Consider the following 19,037-nt stretch of genomic DNA (forward strand, 5'->3'; position numbering starts at 1 on the left):
AGTCTGACCCACTCTGATCCCTGGGCCGAGGTGCCAGTCTGACCCACTGTGATCCCTGGGCCGAGGTGCCAGTCTTACCCACTGTGATCACTGGGCCGAGGTGCCAGTCTGACCCACTGTGATCCCTGGGCCGAGGTGCCAGTCTGACCCACTGTGATCACTGGGCCGAGGTGCCAGTCTGACCCACTGTGATCACTGGGTCGAGGTGCCAGTCTGACCCACTGTGATAACTGGGCCGAGGTGCCAATCTGACCCACTGTGATCACTGGGCCGAGGTGTCAGTCTGACCCACTGTGATCACTGGGCCGAGGTGCCAATCTGACCCACTGTGATCACTGGGCCGAGGTGCCAGTCTGACCCACTGTGATAACTGGGCCGAGGTGCCAGTCTGACCCACTGTGATCACTGGGCCGAGGTGTCAGTCTGACCCACTGTGATCCCTGGGCCGAGGTGCCAGTCTGACCCACTGTGATCACTGGGCCGAGGTGTCAGTCTGACCCACTGTGATCACTGGGCCGAGGTGCCAGTCTGACCCACTGTCTCTTCACCCAGAGTGATGCTAAACACTACTGTCTGTTCCTCTGTCTCACCGAGAGTCACTCTACCTCGCAGTCCAACCAAGGAGCTACCAGGATATGTGGATGATATTCAGCCCCTGCCCTCATCCCTGCCTGCCCCATTGTCCATCTCTCAGATGACCCTGCAAGCACTCCTCATTGACAGTATCTTAGGGGAGACGTGATCCCAGAGCGGCCTGCTCAGGGTCTCTCCTCGTCCATGTTATTAGCTCTGTTCCAGAAGGCGTAGCTCTCCTTCATGAGGGCAGCAGAAGTGGCCAATGATGAACAAAACTGGTTGAGACTGGCTCAACGACCACAGCCAGGGAGAGAGAGAGCGGGAAGAGTGATATAGAGCGGGAAGAGTGATATAGAGGTTCAGTATACTCCTTGGAGCAGATAGCTGGCGGGGTTAGAATGCTTTTTCAGGCCTCTGCACGTTGTCTGCTACTTTGCGGCTGCACACGTGCGCTCGCACACACTCACACACTCACGCACGCGCACACGCACACGCATGATAGCAGTGAGACACACATTCACTGTCCTGCCACATTGGAAATACAGTCTATTCATAATGATTAGCCTTAAGCAGTGATGATAATCTCACAAAGAGAACAGGGAGCACTAAACACGACTGCTTATAGCCAGCCATGTGAGGTAGTAGTGCGCTACTCTTTCAGGCTTAAAGCTAAGGAAAACAAGTCCCACTGTAGGCCCGCCAAACCAAGCCTCTATTCCCAGTCTGTGGAGGGGTTCAAAATAAGTGGCAAGCTGTCAGTGCAGCGCGCTGGCTTCTGTGTGAACGAGGGTTTAACCAGTCCCTGTCACACACAGCTGTGGGTTTAACCAGTCCCTGGCACACACAGCTGTAGGTTTCACCAGTCCCTGTCACACACAGCTGTAGGGTTTAACCAGTCCCTGTCATACACAGCTGTGGGTTTAACCAGTCCCTGTCACACACAGCTGTGGGTTTAACCAGTCCCTGTCACACACAGCTGTGGGTTTAACTAGTCCCTGTCACACACAGCTGTGGGTTTAACCAGTCCCTGTCACACACAGCTGTGGGTTTAACCAGTCCCTGTCACACACAGCTGTAGGGTTTAACCAGTCCCTGTCACACACAGCTGTGGGTTTAACCAGTCCCTGTCACACACAGCTGTGGGTTTCACCAGTCCCTGTCACACACAGCTGTAGGGTTTAACCAGTCCCTGTCATACACAGCTGTGGGTTTAACCAGTCCCTGTCACACACAGCTGTGGGTTTAACCAGTCCCTGTCACACACAGCTGTAGGGTTTAACCAGTCCCTGTCACACACAGCTGTGGGTTTAACCAGTCCCTGTCACACACAGCTGTGGGTTTAACCAGTCCCTGTCACACACAGCTGTGGGTTTAACCAGTCCCTGTCACACACAGCTGTGGGTTTAACCAGTCCCTGTCACACACAGCTGTGGGTTTAACCAGTCCCTGTCACACACAGCTGTGGGATTAACCAGTCCCTGTCACACACAGCTGTGGGTTTAACCAGTCCCTGTCACACACAGCTGTAGGGTTTAACCAGTCCCTGTCACACACAGCTGTGGGTTTTAACCAGTCCCTGTCACACACAGCTGTGGGTTTAACCAGTCCCTGTCACACACAGCTGTAGGGTTTAACCAGTCCCTGTCACACACAGCTGTGGGTTTAACCAGTCCTTGTCACACACAGCTGTGGGTTTAACCAGTCCCTGTCACACACAGCTGTGGGTTTAACCAGTCCCTGTCACACACAGCTGTGGGTTTAACCAGTCCCTGTCACACACAGCTGTGGGATTAACCAGTCCCTGTCACACACAGCTGTGGGTTTAACCAGTCCCTGTCACACACAGCTGTGGGTTTAACCAGTCCCTGTCACACACAGCTGTGGGTTTAACCAGTCCCTGTCACACACAGCTGTGGGTTTAACCAGTCCCTGTCACACACAGCTGTGGGTTTAACCAGTCCCTGTCACACACAGCTGTAGGGTTCTGCCAACCATACAGGAGGGGCGGGGTGAACAACAGAGGCTTTCGCACGCCATATGACCCAGTAACTTCATCTAGATTCCTCCAACCCCCCAACCCCCTGACCCCTTTAGTAGACCAAAGTCAAAGAGGATTATGTTTAACTGCTGTTCAAGACGTTCATAGGCGTTCAAGCTGGCCCTCACTAAGGCATCATACTAAAAGCCCTTTGACCTTTGAGGGAGTGGACAGAATGCCAAAAGCCCATGTTATCAGACTGAGGTGTCATCAGCTTGACAGAAAAACAGGATCAACTGTCTGGCCATTCGGAAAATGACATGCATCTGCCCAAGTGGTATCGAAATAGCATGTTTGTTATTAACTAGCACTTTAACCTGACCTTAAGTCAAACAAGTCAAAGTTATTTAGTTCTCTCCTCACTGGCCAGTCTTGTTCAGATTCAATAAAAAATGGATCAAACATGTAAATCTACAGGACGTTTAGGCCACTCCTGAATATATGTCAGTGTCTTACTGTAAATGTATAGGCCACTTCACACCTGATAAAGCAGCTGTATCTTTACTGAACCAGCTAATCATAGCCTGACCTACAGTATAACCAATCATCTGTCCTGTCCTATTCTCTTCTAACCTGCTATCTAGCCAGACCCTCCAACCTCCCTCCCCCTCTCTGTAAGCACTGGGCAACAGTTTCCTCCCTGTCCAACAGCCCCTCCTATGGCAACCCCCCTCTGTCCCACAGCCTCTCCTCTGGAACCCCCCCTCCTCCCAGAACCTCTCCTCTGGACCCCCCCCCCTCCCAGAGCCTCTCCTCTGGAACCCCCCCCCGTCCCAAAGCCTCTCCTCTGGAACCCCCCGTCCCCCCGTCCCACAGCCTCTCCTCTGGAACCCCCTCTGTCCCACAGCCTCTCCTCTGGAACCCCCTCTGTCCCACAGCCTCTCCTCCAGAAACCCCTCTGTCCCACAGCCTCTCCTCCAGAAACCCCTCTGTCCCACAGCCTCTCCTCTGGAACCCCCCTCTGTCCCACAGCCTCTCCTCTGGAACCCCCCTCTGTCCCACAGCCTCTCCTCTGGAACCCCCCTCTGTCCCACAGCCTCTCCTCTGGAACCCCCTCTGTCCCACAGCCTCTCCTCCAGAAACCCCTCTGTCCCACAGCCTCTCCTCCAGAAACCCCTCTGTCCCACAGCCTCTCCTCTGGAACCCCCTCTGTCCCACAGCCTCTCCTCTGGAACCCCCTCTGTCCCACAGCCTCTCCTCTGGAACCCCCTCTGTCCCACAGCCTCTCCTCTGGAACCCCCTCTGTCCCACAGCCTCTCCTCTGGAACCCCATCCCCCCGTCCCACAGCCTCTCCTCTGGACCCCCCATCCCACAGCCTCTCCTCTGGACCCGTTCCTGTCCCACAGCCTCTCCTCTGGAACCCCCCTGTCCCACAGCCTCTCCTCTGGAACCCCGTCCCCGTCCCCGTCCCCGTCCCACAGCTTCTCCTCTGGAACTCCCCCCTGTCCCACAGCCTCTCCTCTGGAACCCCCCGTCCCCGTCCCCGTCCCACAGCTTCTCCTCTGGAACTCCCCCCTGTCCCACAGCCTCTCCTCTGGAACCCCCTCTGTCCCACAGCCTCTCCTCTGGAACCCCATCCCCCCCGTCCCACAGCCTCTCCTCTGGACCCCCCATCCCACAGCCTCTCCTCTGGACCCGTTCCTGTCCCACAGCCTCTCCTCTGGAACCCCCCTGTCCCACAGCCTCTCCTCTGGAACCCCCCCGTCCCCGTCCCCGTCCCACAGCCTCTCCTCTGGAACCCCCCTCTGTCCCACAGCCTCTCCTCTGGAACCCCATCCCCCCCGTCCCACAGCCTCTCCTCTGGACCCCCCCATCCCACAGCCTCTCCTCTGGACCCGTTCCTGTCCCACAGCCTCTCCTCTGGAACCCCCTGTCCCACAGCCTCTCCTCTGGAACCCCCCGTCCCCGTCCCACAGCCTCTCCTCTGGAACCCCCCCCTCTCTGTCCCACAGCCTCTCCTCTGGGGACCCCCCTGAACACCCTAGTCCTTCAGTGCTCACTGAGTCCCCTCTGCTGCTCACCCACCCTCCCCCTCCCATTCTGTGCATGACAGGCCATGTTGACTTGTCTGGTACATACTGTACTTAATCAGACCTATGGCTGGTTTCAATCCGTATCGTGGAAGTGTCCCAGAAGGTCCGTGTAAAAATTGAAAGGTAATTTACGAATGTGCCATCATATGCAGCTTTTACCTTGAATGCCTTTAATTCTCAATTGCGCTATAAAAGTGGATCTTCAGCACTACGGATTGAATAGAACCCCTAGTGGATAACTGTGATAACTATAGTTCTGGAAGGCCAAAGAGATCGACCCCAGGCACAGTAGTATCCCCCTAGCAGTAGAGGAGATGATGTTACAGCAGTCGATGTACAGATAGAACAGTACTCTACACAGCACAGTCATTTCACATTGCTATGCTCTTCATTTGGACTCACTCTTCCCCCCTCCCATCCTGCGCTGCCCCCACCACTAACCTGTTCCCTCAACAGGGTTCAAAGCCATTGGCTTGTGACTGTGCACTCTTCTCCCTAACATCCTGCCCTGCCACCACCACTAACCTACTCCTAAGCCAGTGCCATGTGACTGTGACAGTGCTGTGAGGAAACATGTAGTGGTCCAGCCTGTGATCGTTTAGCCCTGCCAGAGCCCTGCTTTATGTAGAACACATCAATCACCCAGGGAGAGCAGACACACAGGCACGCCACAGACACAGAGACCCACTCATCTCCCACCGCCCTGGGTACTCATCCTGCGCAGGTCCCTTCCCTCCACAATGGGCTTGTAAAGCCGTGTGTCCATAAATTCACAGAGCGCTGACTCTGACTCCCACTGAGTTTGATTTGGGGTCAGTTTCTGAGAAAGAAGAAACACAGGGAATGCTAGAGCTATGAAAGGGCCCGTGTGTAATGTGCGGGGGTCACGTAACAGAAGCACAAATCATAGACTGAATGTTTTCACAAGAGAACGACGTGTCGTAAACTTGAGAGGAAAGTGTGGTGCTTATACAACAGTTTCTCTGAAAGACGATTTAACGGTTTGGCCTGATTCTATATGCTTGTTGTATTCATCGAGACACTGTGATGTGCTTGGTAACTGAGCAGGGCCAGACCTGGACCTTCTGCCGATCTCCTTCATATCCCCGCTAGGCTATGTACTGCCTTCATCCTCTTCATCACACGCAAACATTAAAAAACGCTACAATAGTTTCATTGGCATATTCATTTTGATTCATTTTTCACAATTGGATAATCCCGTAAAAACACACTCATATCACCATAGCTACCAAGGATAGTGGGAGTGAACTTCGGGAGAAGCGGGAATGGGGTGAGGGCGGGAACTGCAGCAACCACTATGAGCTTGTGGCTGGTGCACCACAGGCTGCGTAGTAGCCAATCAGGAGCAGCGAGATTCAAGTTTTGCCGTAGGCGACCATCTCGTCTTGCCTAATGGGAGGGCCGACCCTGTAACTGAGTATCCTCTGTCTCTTTAGTTGTTCCTCCACCATTTTGATATGATTTCTTTTCACTGACTTGTATCATTCACGAGGGAAATACAACATCAACTGACTTGAATCAACGGTTTACCTCAGTAATCTGGGGCAGGCAGTCACAATGGAATTCTAAATGGTACCGTGAAAAGATAACTAACCACTGGGCACAGCACATCATTTCAACGCTGACATTTAGATCACATTTGGTTGAAACGTTGATCAATGACATTTCAACATTTATTCACCATCTCAAAAAGACAGCCAGAAGTTTGTTGAATTCTCACTGGTTTATATCTGTGCTTTCAGCCATCTAAAATCACAACCAAATTTCAATGGAAAAACAATGTCAGATTTGTGGTTTAGTTTTTGGTTTAGTCATCTAAATGTGTTATCATTGCGCATTCGACCATTTAAAAGCACAATAAAGTTCAAATGGGAACACAATGTTTTATACTGTATTGTCACGACTTCCGCCGAAGTCGGCCCCTCTCCTTGTTCGAGCGGCGTTCGGCGGTTGGTTTTGTCTTGTCTTCCATCACACCTGGTTCCAATCCCATCAATTACATGTTGTATATTTAACCCTCTGTTTCCCCTCATGTCCGTGTCGGAGATTGTTCTTTGTGTGTATTGGTGCTTTGTATGTTATGGGGTGCGATGGGTTTTCAACGTTCTTTATTTTGGATATGTTGGTTATCGGAGTTTGTGAGCATTTATTAAAATATTCTGTTTAAACCATGTTTGTTCTGGTGCTTGTTTCAGTGAACCCAAAATAAAACATCAACATTTTAAAAGAGACAGAAGGGGGGGTCACTGTATGTGGTTTATAAATGAAGCCAAAGTGGCTCCTGTATATTTGTGTGTCTGCTGTGAAAGAGGGAGAAAATAATGTTATTTCCTTCTCAGACCAAGAGAGAGCGAGACAGTTCTGGTGGGAAGATGTTGAATCACTTAGGAGGACTGGAGACGGGGAAGGAGGATGAGTCATCATCAGTCCCCAGGCACTGTGTTACACATCTGAGTTACAGGCCTGCCACTCTCAGGAGCTGAGACTGGGACTGTAGGGGAAGGAGTGGGACTGGGGGGTTGAGCGACCCAGTGCCTTTATAGACTGTTTCAAACTTGTCTACACTTGAGACAACATGTTCTCTTCATACAAATATTCCCTTGTAAAGGCTTGATACAAATCTGTTGTATATTCTATATTTGAAATTCTTTAAATTTGCCAACATTTGCCTTGATGACAGCTTTGCACAGACTTAGCATTCTCATAACCAGCTTCATGAGTTAGTCACCTCTCTCTGGAATGCATTTCAAATAACAGGTGTGCCTTGTTAAAAGTAAATTTGTAGAATTTCTTTACTTAATGCGTTTGAGCCAATCAGTTGTGTTGTGACAAGGTAGTGGTGGTATACAGAAGATATCCCTATTTGGTAAAAGACCAAGGCCATATTATGGCAAGAACAGCTCAAATAAGCAAAGAGAAAAGACAGTCCATCATTACTTTAAGTTATGAAAGTATGTCAATCCTGAATATTTCAAGAACTTTGAAAGTTTCTTCAAGTGCAGTAGCAAAATCCATCAAGCGCCATGATAAAACTGGCTCTCATTAAGGACTGCCACATGAAAGGAAGACCCAGAGTTACCTCTGCTACAGAGGATCAGTTCGTTACCAGCCTCAGAAATTTCAGCCCAAATACAGTGGGGAGATCAAGTATTTGATACACTGCCCATTTTGCAGGTTTTCCTACTTACAAAGCATGTAGAGGTCTGTTATTTTTTATCATAGGTACACTTCAACTGTGAGAGATGGTATCTAAAACAAAAATCCAGAAAATCACATTGTATGATTTTTAAGTAATTAATTTGCATTTTATTGCATGACATAAGTATTTGATACATCAGAAAAGCAGAACTTAATAGTTGGTACAGAAACCTTTGTTTGCAATTACAGAGATCCTACGTTTCCTGTAGTTGTTGACCAGGTTTGCACACACTGCAGCAGGGATTTTGAACCACTCCTCCATACAGACCTTCTCTAGATCCTTCAGGTTTCGGGGCTGTCGCTGGGCAATATGGACTTTCAGCTCCCTCCAAAGATTTTCTATTGGGTTCAGGTCTGGAGACTGGCTAGGCCACTCCAGGACCTTGAGATGCTTCTTATGGAGCCACTCCTTAGTTGCCCTGGCTGTGTGTTTCGGTTCAAACAGGTGCCATTAATACAGGTAACAAGTGGAGGACAGAGGAGCCTCTTAAAGAAGAAGTTCCAGGTCTGTGAGAGCCAGAAATCTTGCTTGTTTGTAGGTGACCAAATACTTACTTTCCACCATAATTTGCAAATAAATTCATAAAAAATCCTACAATGTGATTTTCTGGATTTTTTTTCTCATTTTGTCTGTCATAGTTGAAGTGTACCTATGATGAAAATTACAGGCCTCTCTCATCTTTTTAAGTGGGAGAGCTTACACAATTGGTGGCTGACTAAATACATTTTTGCCACACTGTATCTGTCCTTTGGTCTGAGTCCAAATTTGTCTTTGTGAGATGCAGATTGGGTGAACGGATGATCACATGTGTGATTCCCACCGTAAAGCATGGAGGAGGTGTGATGGTGTGGGGATGCTTTGCTGGTGACACTGTCAGTGATTTATTTAGAAATCAAGGCACACAACCAGCATGTCTACCACAGCATTCTGCAGCGATTCGCCGTCCCATCTGGTTTGCGCTTAGTGGGACTATCATTTGTCTTTCAACAGGACAATGACCCAACACACCTCCAGGCTGTGTAAGGGCTATTTTACCAAGAAGGAGAGTGATGGAGTGCTGCATCAGATGACCTGGCCTCCATAATCCCCCTACATCAACACAATTGAGATGATTTGGGATGAGTTGGACCTCAGATTGAAGGAAAAGCAGCCATTGAGTGCTCAGCGTATGTGAGAACTCCTTCAAGATGATTGGAAAAGGATTTCAGGTGAAGCTGGTTGAGAGAATACCAAGAGTGTGCAAAGCTGTCATCAAGGCAAAGAGTGACTACTTTGAAGAATCTCAAAAAAAACCTTTTGGTGACTAGATGATTCCATATGTGTTATTTCATAGTGTTAATGTCTTCGCTATTATTATACAAGGTAGAAAATAGTAAAACATAAAGGCATACCCTTGATTGAGTAGGTGTGTCCAAATGTTAGACTGGAGTCGAGCACGTTGTTCAGCTTTTCATGACCCTGTAAAACACATTTCACTGCACCGACAGTATCTGGTGTATGTGACAATAAAACATCTTATGATGTATTTATGTGCTGCAGTCAGCCATATCAGATGATCCTCCTCAGAGCCAATCGTAGAAATATTTCCTCCTTCCACTTTTTGAGAAGGGAAATATCCTAAAGATCTATTTCTGCTGCAGCTCCCCTCATAACTCCTGACATAAGTAGCCGAGGACAAGTGTTGGCTGGTGGTTGTGTTACTGGACATCCCCCTGGACACACAGACAGACCACCAACAGTCAGATCTGTGGCAGCTCCACCTTTGTCAGTTGCTGCAGGCCATGGAGCGATAGCAATTATACTTTGTCACCCACAAGCAAAATAAACACGGCACCTTTCAATATTCAAAATCAATGTATTAGAAGAGCGAAACGAACACGAACAGAAAGGTTGAGGCTGGACGCGTCTAATCAAAATAGTTTGGATTTGTGAAAGATGTTTAATACTGCAATGGGCCAAATCAGGGTCACACAGAGTGATTCTTGGCAGTCTGAAACAGGTTTACACCTCACACACATGGCTATGGGCTTAAAACAAAGAAGACACCTGTACCATGTCAGACATACAGTTGAAGTGTAATACATTTTTTGTATTAACTAAAGTACTAAGAGGAAGGGAATATCTGACTACATAAATAAGAGGAAGGGAATATCTGACTACATAAATAAGAGGAAGTGAATCTCTGACTGCATAAATAAGAGGAAGGGAATATCTGACTACATAAATAAGAGGAAGGGAATCTCTGCAGAGCCCATGAGCTGGTGTTCTCAGTGTCCAACAATCCAAAATAACTACATTAATAAGAGGAAGGGAATCTCTGCAGAGCCCTTTAGCTGGTGTTCTCAGTGTCCAACAATCCAAAATAACTACATTAATAAGAGGAAGGGAATCTCTGCAGAGCCCTTTAGCTGGTGTTCTCAGTGTCCAACAATCCAAAATAACTACATTAATAAGAGGAAGGGAATCTCTGCAGAGCCCTTTAGCTGGTGTTCTCAGTGTCCAACAATCCAAAATAACTACATTAATAAGAGGAAGGGAATCTCTGCAGAGCCCTTTAGCTGGTGTTCTCAGTGTCCAACAATCCAAAATAACTACATTAATAAGAGGAAGGGAATCTCTGCAGAGCCCATGAGCTGGTGTTCTCAGTGTCCAACAATCCAAAATAACTACATTAATAAGAGGAAGGGAATCTCTGCAGAGCCCTTTAGCTGGTGTTCTCAGTGTCCAACAATCCAAAATAACTACATTAATAAGAGGAAGGGAATCTCTGCAGAGCCCTTTAGCTGGTGTTCTCAGTGTCCAACAATCCAAACTGACTACATTAATAAGAGGAAGGGAATCTCTGCAGAGCCCTTTAGCTGGTGTTCTCAGTGTCCAACAATCCAAAATAACTACATTAATAAGAGGAAGGGAATCTCTGCAGAGCCCTTTAGCTGGTGTTCTCAGTGTCCAACAATCCAAAATAACTACATTAATAAGAGGAAGGGAATCTCTGCAGAGCCCTTTAGCTGGTGTTCTCAGTGTCCAACAATCCAAAATAACTACATTAATAAGAGGAAGGGAATCTCTGCAGAGCCCTTTAGCTGGTGTTCTCAGTGTCCAACAATCCAAAATAACTACATTAATAAGAGGAAGGGAATCTCTGCAGAGCCCATGAGCTGGTGTTCTCAGTGTCCAACAATCCAAAATAACTACATTAATAAGAGGAAGGGAATCTCTGCAGAGCCCTTTAGCTGGTGTTCTCAGTGTCCAACAATCCAAAATAACTACATTAATAAGAGGAAGGGAATCTCTGCAGAGCCCTTTAGCTGGTGTTCTCAGTGTCCAACAATCCAAAATAACTACATTAATAAGAGGAAGGGAATCTCTGCAGAGCCCTTTAGCTGGTGTTCTCAGTGTCCAACAATCCAAACTGACTACATTAATAAGAGGAAGGGAATCTCTGCAGAGCCCATGAGCTGGTGTTCTCAGTGTCCAACAATCCAAAATAACTACATTAATAAGAGGAAGGGAATCTCTGCAGAGCCCTTTAGCTGGTGTTCCCAGTGTCCAACAATCCAAACTGACTACATTAATAACATTCATCTTCAGCTAGTAATACTCCCTCTGTCTGTCAGCTTTGCCCCCCCCCCAATTTTTTTTTTCTTTCCGTTAACCAGGTCGAGCAATTTACGAGGTCAGAGGTCAGTTCAAAGCACACACATTCACATAGACACAATGTCAGTCTGGGTAATGTCAGTCTTGTCACACCCTGATCTGTTTCACCTGTCTTTGATTGTCTCCACCCCCCTCCAGGTGTAGCCCATCTTCCCCATTATCCCCTGTGTATTTATACAATTTTTTGTTTGTCAAGTCAACCAGCATTTTTGTTATCAGCTTCTGCTTTTCTCAGTCTCACTATTTCTCTCCCTCCTGGTTTTGAACCTGGCCGGTCCTGACTCTGAGCCTGCCTGACCTGTACCTTTGCCCCACCTCTGGTTTACTGACCCCTGCCTGCCCTGACCTGTCTATTCCCTGCCCCTGTTGGAATACTAAACCACTGTTAATTCGACGTTGTCTGCCTCTGGGTCTTACCTTCATACCTAATAAGTCTGGGTAATATCAGTCTGGGTAATATCAGTCTGGGTAATATCAGTCTGGGTAATAATTTGTTTGTGATCTTAACTTTTGTCATGAAGGAATGTCTCGCCCACACGAAGACCTGTGCATTTTTATTACACTCTATTGATATAAAGATTTCCTGACACATAGGTGTTTCCTTCCAGATGTAACTAATACAGAAACCTGGCATATATTCAGTAAGGTGATACCAACAGAAAGTTGCAGATAGAAATGTAATGAATAGAGCTGATTTGATCCCCTATTCAACTTGACAGACAATTCTATTTGTTCTGCGCAATTGATTTCTATCTGACCGTTCTTCAACGTTGCACGCTTCTGAACAGGCCCCTGATGCCGGGTTGGCACCAGTGCTCCAGCGTGGTGAGGCTGTTCCTTCTGTTTCGGCCTAAGACTGTGGAACTGCTTTACTTATTATCCAAACCCGATCCTTATTCAATTGCTGTTAACTACACAAACTCTCTTTTGTCTTACACCACTTTTGGTCATTCATTTCCTCCGTTTTTTTTCTTATTTATGGTCATTTTCATCAGCGCTAATTGAGAATGCATTGAGTAGACCGTCAGCTGCCATAGAACTTAACGTAACGTGCAACCCATGAATACTGTGTTTGACCTTGTATTCTGAACATTTACAGTAGATTGACAGGTTTTACGATGAGGTATTATCTCATCTATAGTTCATAGTCCCTCCGCCTCCTGCAGACACAAGCAGAAATATTCAGACCTTTCCATGGACCAGAATTCTCAGAACGTGTATAACAAATTTGTGAAATTGCCCCACGAGACTGCGTGACCCCACAGCCACTCAGCAATTCCACATCCTGCGTTACGCAACTCTCACACAGGTTCTCCTCTCTTTATGTTTGACTGCTGACATTTCCCATAGACTAATGCCGGCCACTCTAAACCCAATCACAATTGAATCAAGACAGTCCGATGTAAAATATCTATTGAAATATTTATTAACAATGTTACAGAAACCTTAGCAGCAGGTTTGAGGGTGCTGGCTTGTGTCCAAAAACTATACCAAAGACTTTACACCCAGGAGAGATCAAATCAGCTTCGAGAACCTTTACACCTCCATTTAGTAACACATTGATATATTCATATAAAAACAGACAAAAACATCACCAGCTTTCATGACATCAAACTGACGAAAACCAAAACTACTCTATTAAAAAAAACGTGATGTTTTTGTGCAGTAGAAAATTAAAAACACTTGTGTTGATCTCTGTGGTATAAAAACGTGGGAGGTTAGAGGTGTGTGTCTGCGATGGGGATGCGTCGTAGTTCTACTATCTGAGACGGCGCCGTACTCCCACCGTCATGACTCCCGTGGATCGACTCGTTGTCGCTCAGATTAAGGCCCGATCCTGACAGGGGGAGAGAGACAGAGACAGCGCACGTCAAGCATCACTTATTAATAATGCTGTCATCTCTGGTCCAAGGCGTAGTGCGCGTTCATCCACTACTCTCTGTACACTACACCGTGGATCAGAGCTATGATAAATGTTTGACATCATTCAGTGTTAACTTAGAAACTCGTTAACAAAACATCAAGTCATTTGTTCTTTGTATACCGAAGATTTCAACATCAACACCTGCTGCAGTGTCCTGTGTGAAAAGTCACTGATCAATAATCAACACTTTATGTAAAATAGCATTTTCAACATTACCAAAGGTATGAACAATGGAGTATCCAAAATGGCACCCTTGTTTTTTACCCATAATAATCACCCCCCCCCCTCTATTCTGTTTAACCTTGAAGAAAATATGAAATACTGTAAGTAGGTGGAGCGCTTCAGGTGTTCCACAACAACCAAAGGGGGTCTTGGAGGCACTCTGATGAAGACATAATAGCAAATATTTGTGTTTATACATTTTGCTTTTCAATCTTGTTTATCCTTGATTGGTTGTTGTTTGACCAGTACGAGAGGTAATTAAAATGTAAATGCCACCCGATCCATATCTGTATTCCTCTTGAGGCTGAATGTTGGGGTGTACCGATGGGTGATAGAGAAAGCCAGAGAAACGCTAACTCATCCTCCATAACAACTGCCTATTAGAATACAGCGCACACAATACACGTCACAGACGGCAGAAGAAGGGTTAGCGCTCCTCTCCCCGAGGCTTTTGTTTACGGTAACATTACCCTCTCTACCCAATCCACTCTCATTAACACCTCTGACTCCCTCCAAGTCCGCTACCGCCAGGGACACTTTTAATTTAGCATCACCACGGCAATGGACAAGTGTTTTTCTGGGTGTGGATATTGGTGTGTATTCTCGGCCCACTCCCAGGGGCCCGGTTAGCACTGAGGTGCCAGATTAACCCGTTTAGCATGGGGCCCTTCAGGGACTGATCAATCAGGGGCTTGGCTGGCCACCACGAGGAAGGGTCAAATCCTTTTCCATGATATGGAGACGGCTACCAGGCTTGACTGGTATACAAGTTAAAGGTCACGTCTCTTTCCATGGGGTGTGTTTCTATGAACAGAGATCTTAATTGGTGAGAGAGAGAAGGAAGGTTAATAAAACTAACAGGTGTCCTCTCTAAAGAATCCAACCGCAGTGAACGTAGTAGCTTTGTGTGGCGAAGAGGCGTCCCATCCAAACTGTATGAGGATGTCACGCTACATGTCACGACTCTTTCACAGAGCACTGACGGCTTGGTCACTACGAAAGAGCCATGACATCACCATTCTATGGTTTCGTCCCCATTGGAATCCTATTCCCTTTATAGTGCACTTCTTTGGACCAGAGGCTATATATATATATTTCATACAGAAAAAATACTGAGCACCACTTGGCATGTGTTCAGTTGGGTCCACCACTTGTTATTCAGACAGCATGAAGCGATTACTCTGTGACTTGAGAATGGGAGGGGTGATATATCAGTCTGCTGTTAGCCCCTTATCTCATTAAACGCTGATGACTGAGGAAAAATGGTTCCTAAGGGTGCAGGATTAAAGCTCTGCAAAGGAGTGATTGAGCAGGGCCAGCAGTAATGGCTACACACACGCAAACAATACAGGCATGCATACACACTCATGCAAGCACACACTCATGCAAGCACACACACACACACACACACACACACACACACACACACACACACACACACACACACACACACACACACACACACACACACACACACACACACACACACACACACACACACACACACACACACACACACACACACACACACACACACACACACACACACACACACACACACACACGAGCCCACATAGAAAAAATCACACAAAGGTTAAAAGCCATATGTGAGTCACCCATATTCCAGATAGAGAATGTACGCTCAAGTACAAATTGGACCTTTAGTCTACGAGGGAATAAGATTTGTATGTTATTCCAAGTTTTCCCATGTCACCCTGCCTCTCTGCACACTCCACTGGCCTCCAGTCTAAGCTCGCATCCACAGACCATGGTATTTGCCTATGGAGCAGCAAGAGTAACTGCCCCTCCCTACCTTCAAGCTTTGCTCAAACCCTACACCCCCAACCCGGGCCCTCCATTCTGTCATCTCTAGTCTCTTGGCCCTCCCACCCCTACAGAAGGGCAGCTCCAGCTCATCCAAGGCTAAGCTCTTCTCTGTCCTGGCACCCCAATGGTAGAACCAGCTTCCCTCTGAAGCCAGGACAGCAGAGTCCCTGCTCATCTTCTGAAAACATCTGAAACCCTACATCTTCAAAGAGTATCTTAAATAATCCCACAGCACCCCCCCCACACCCCTCCTCACACCGACCCCTCCAAAAAGGCCTTTCCTAAACTAACATTTGACTTATTTTCCCCCTTACTAGCTCTGACCCAGCTGATAGCTACTTTATTGAGGAAACATATACTTGCTATGACCGTGATATGTGGTTATCCGACTCCCACCTAGCAAACTTCAGATGAATGTACTGACTGTAAGTTGCTCTGGATAAGAGCGTGGGGTTAATGACTAAAATGTAAAATGTAACAAATGATGTATACTGAGTCATTGTAACTTTAGCCTACGAGGGTATAAGATGTGATTTGTATTTATAGTGAGTCATTGCATTTTTCACTTCTCCCATGACACCATTATGGTGTTGAGAAGTAAGACAAGGAGTTTTTCCTGAGCATGTGACCTGACCAGGAATAAGTCTGGACTCTAGTTATTGGCTTCATATTGATGGCTGATGAGGAATACGTGTGCAGGATTTGCAATAGGCTCTGTCCCAAATGGCACAGTATTCCCTTCAAAGTGTCCTATGGGCCTTCGTCAAAAGTAGTGCACTATCTAGGGGGTTGGGATTGATGTGGTAAGGGTTCAGTTTGTGTTTTGCCCACTACCTGTTTATCTGTGTAAACGTACAAATGCCAAATATAAAAAACCTTGAAAAAAGTAGTGCTTTACATAGGGAATAGGGTGCCATGTGGGACTCAGCGATGATGATTCTTACCAGTCTTTAAGGCAAATATGAGGTCATCAAAGTCCTGGGACTCATCGTCGGCCACTAGGTTGGTGTTGATGAAACCTCCGTCGGTGGGGTAGGCTCCGCCCTGAGGGCTCTGCTTAAACACACTGCTGGGCTGGCTGTCCAAACGCAGAGACGCACGCTCCCAGTCCGCGGACACCTGCCACACACACACACACACACACACACACACACACACACACACACACACACACACACACACACACACACACACACACACACACACACACACACACACACACACACACACACACACACACACACACACACACACACGCACACACACACACACACACACACACACACAGCCGCAGAAATGCGCAGACACACACGTTTACAGACTGAATATGGTATTATCAAAGACAGCCACTCCAACAAATTCCAACAAGTTGAAATAACAGACCCTAAAGTAGGTCAGGGTTCCATTTCTACAGTGCCTTTTATGAGCTAACATTTAGAGCGTCTGGATGGCCAAGTGGTTATCCTCAAGGCGTTTCATAGACAACACTAACCAGAGATGAGCGTGTAAATGGGTCACCTAAATCTCCATGATTAATGCAATGACACACAACAGGCCCATTCTGGCACCAAGTCCGCTCTGGGTAGCAGAGAATGGGCCTGTGAGCCGTGTAATCACGTCTGAGACATGGAGGGTCACACAGAGTCTGTTGCCCAAGCTCCCCAAAGGGTTAATGCAGGATGAGGGGTCACGTGGGCCTCATACAAAATCAGGCTCTGAGCCTGCTGCTGATGAATAGGAGACAGGGAGAGACACAGAGAGAGAGAGAGACACAGACAGAGAAAGACAAAGCGAGAGACAGAGACACAGACACACAGAGAGAGAGAGAGAGAGAGAGAGAGAGAGAGAGAACTCACTGAATGTCTACAAGAGTAGTGAAGGAAAGAGAGTTCAGCACCCTCCCAGACAGCTAGACAAGCAGACAACTAGCTAGACAGACAGACAGGCAGTTAGACACAGGTAGACAGACAGGTATACAGTTAGACACAAACAGGCAGACAGGCATACAGTTAGACACAGGCAGACAGACAGGTATACAGTTAAACACAAACAGGCAGACAGGCATACAGTTAGACACAGGCAGACAGACAGGTATACAGTTAGACACAGACAGGCAGACAGGCATACAGTTAGACACAGGCAGACAGACAGGTATACAGTTAGACACAAACAGGCAGGCAGGCATACAGTTAGACACAGGCAGACAGACAGGCATACAGTTAGACACAAACAGGCAGACAGGCATACAGTTAAACACAGGTATACAGTTAGACACAAGCAGACAGGCATACAGTTAGACACAGGCAGGCATGCAGAAAGACAGTTAGACACAGGCAGGCCAGGTGTAATAGCTTATCTCAGTGTTTCTTCATCTGGTCCTGGGGAACCTAAAGGGCTGCACATTTCAGTTTTAACCCTAGCACTACATAGCTGATTGAAATTAACAACATATCATCAACAGCCAGACCGACAGCTGGTGTACTAGCTTATCTGAGCAGGCCTGTAATGATGTCAGAAGGTGAATTCACCAATTTGTAAGTCGCTCTGGATAAGAGCGTCTGCTAAATGACTTAAATGTAATGTAATGTAAAATGTAATGACAGACAGCACTGCGTAATTGTCTATAATGGGTACAGAGTGTCTAGATCTTGGTGATTTAGGCACCTCCAGGCACCAGTGGATTTGTCATATCCGCTCTGAAGGGGGTTGACGAGATGCCTCCCATGTACCAATCCCCTCCACCTCTCTCGCCCCTCTCTTTCCTTTCCACCTCTCAATTTTCTCTCTTTTGTCTCCAGCTCCCTCCGCTCTGCTGCTGGGATGGACCCCAAGGTTCCAAATCATAACATATGTGTTCTCATGAAAAAAACAGGATTAGTGGATTCCTACTTTGAAAAAAAAGGGACTGGGTGTTCCCAGGAGAAATTACATAAAATCTGCCCCCCCCCCCCTCTGTCTCCCCTACACTGGGCAGGGGACAAAGGGGTATGGGAGGTAAGGGTAAAGCAGACTCAGAGCTTTGGTAACAGTGGTCAGCCAGCCAGTCAGCTAGTCAGTCAGCTAGTCAGTCAGCTTGTAGGGCTTGAACAGGGCTTCTCACTCTTTCTTATCCATTTTTCTCCATAGTTTGGGGCAGTGAGGGAGGGAACAATGGCAGAGAGACACTGCATGTGTGTTACCTCCTCCATGGTTCTGATGAGGTTCTGGGTGGACTTGTTGATCTCCCCCCCTATGGTGGAGGCACCCCCCCCCTGGTAGGCAGAGTCTGGATTGCCCTGGCCATCCATCTCCACCGTGTAGCTGGCCTTGGCTGGCCAACATAGCTGGTTGTGCATCAGGAAGTACACAGCAAACACGTACAGGCCCTGGGGAGAGGGCACAGGGCAAAGGTCAGGGGTTATGTGTGTGTGTGTTACTAGAGGAGGTTAGGTCACAGCCCTACACCACCCTGGGAGAGAGGACATAAGAGGTACAGAGAGGCTCAGCGCTAACCAGACAGCTTCACATGTTTTGCTGTTGTCTCTACCTTTTGCCCTTCA

General features: G+C 47.3%; 1 protein-coding gene across 1 annotated transcript in view; it reads right to left on the bottom strand.

Annotated features, from left to right (window-relative positions):
* Nucleotides 1-12,928: 12,928 nt before the first annotated feature.
* The window catches only part of LOC135518629 (adhesion G-protein coupled receptor V1-like), a 277,743-nt gene continuing 271,634 nt past the window's right edge, over nucleotides 12,929-19,037 (bottom strand). The window contains 3 exon segments of the mRNA XM_064943812.1: nucleotides 12,929-13,362; nucleotides 16,443-16,617; nucleotides 18,678-18,863. Of these exon segments, the coding sequence (XP_064799884.1) occupies nucleotides 13,244-13,362; nucleotides 16,443-16,617; nucleotides 18,678-18,863 (480 nt within the window). The 3' untranslated portion in view covers nucleotides 12,929-13,243.

Source organism: Oncorhynchus masou, chromosome 1, assembly GCF_036934945.1.
Source record: "Oncorhynchus masou masou isolate Uvic2021 chromosome 1, UVic_Omas_1.1, whole genome shotgun sequence".
NCBI classification, from domain to species: Eukaryota; Metazoa; Chordata; class Actinopteri; order Salmoniformes; family Salmonidae; genus Oncorhynchus; species Oncorhynchus masou.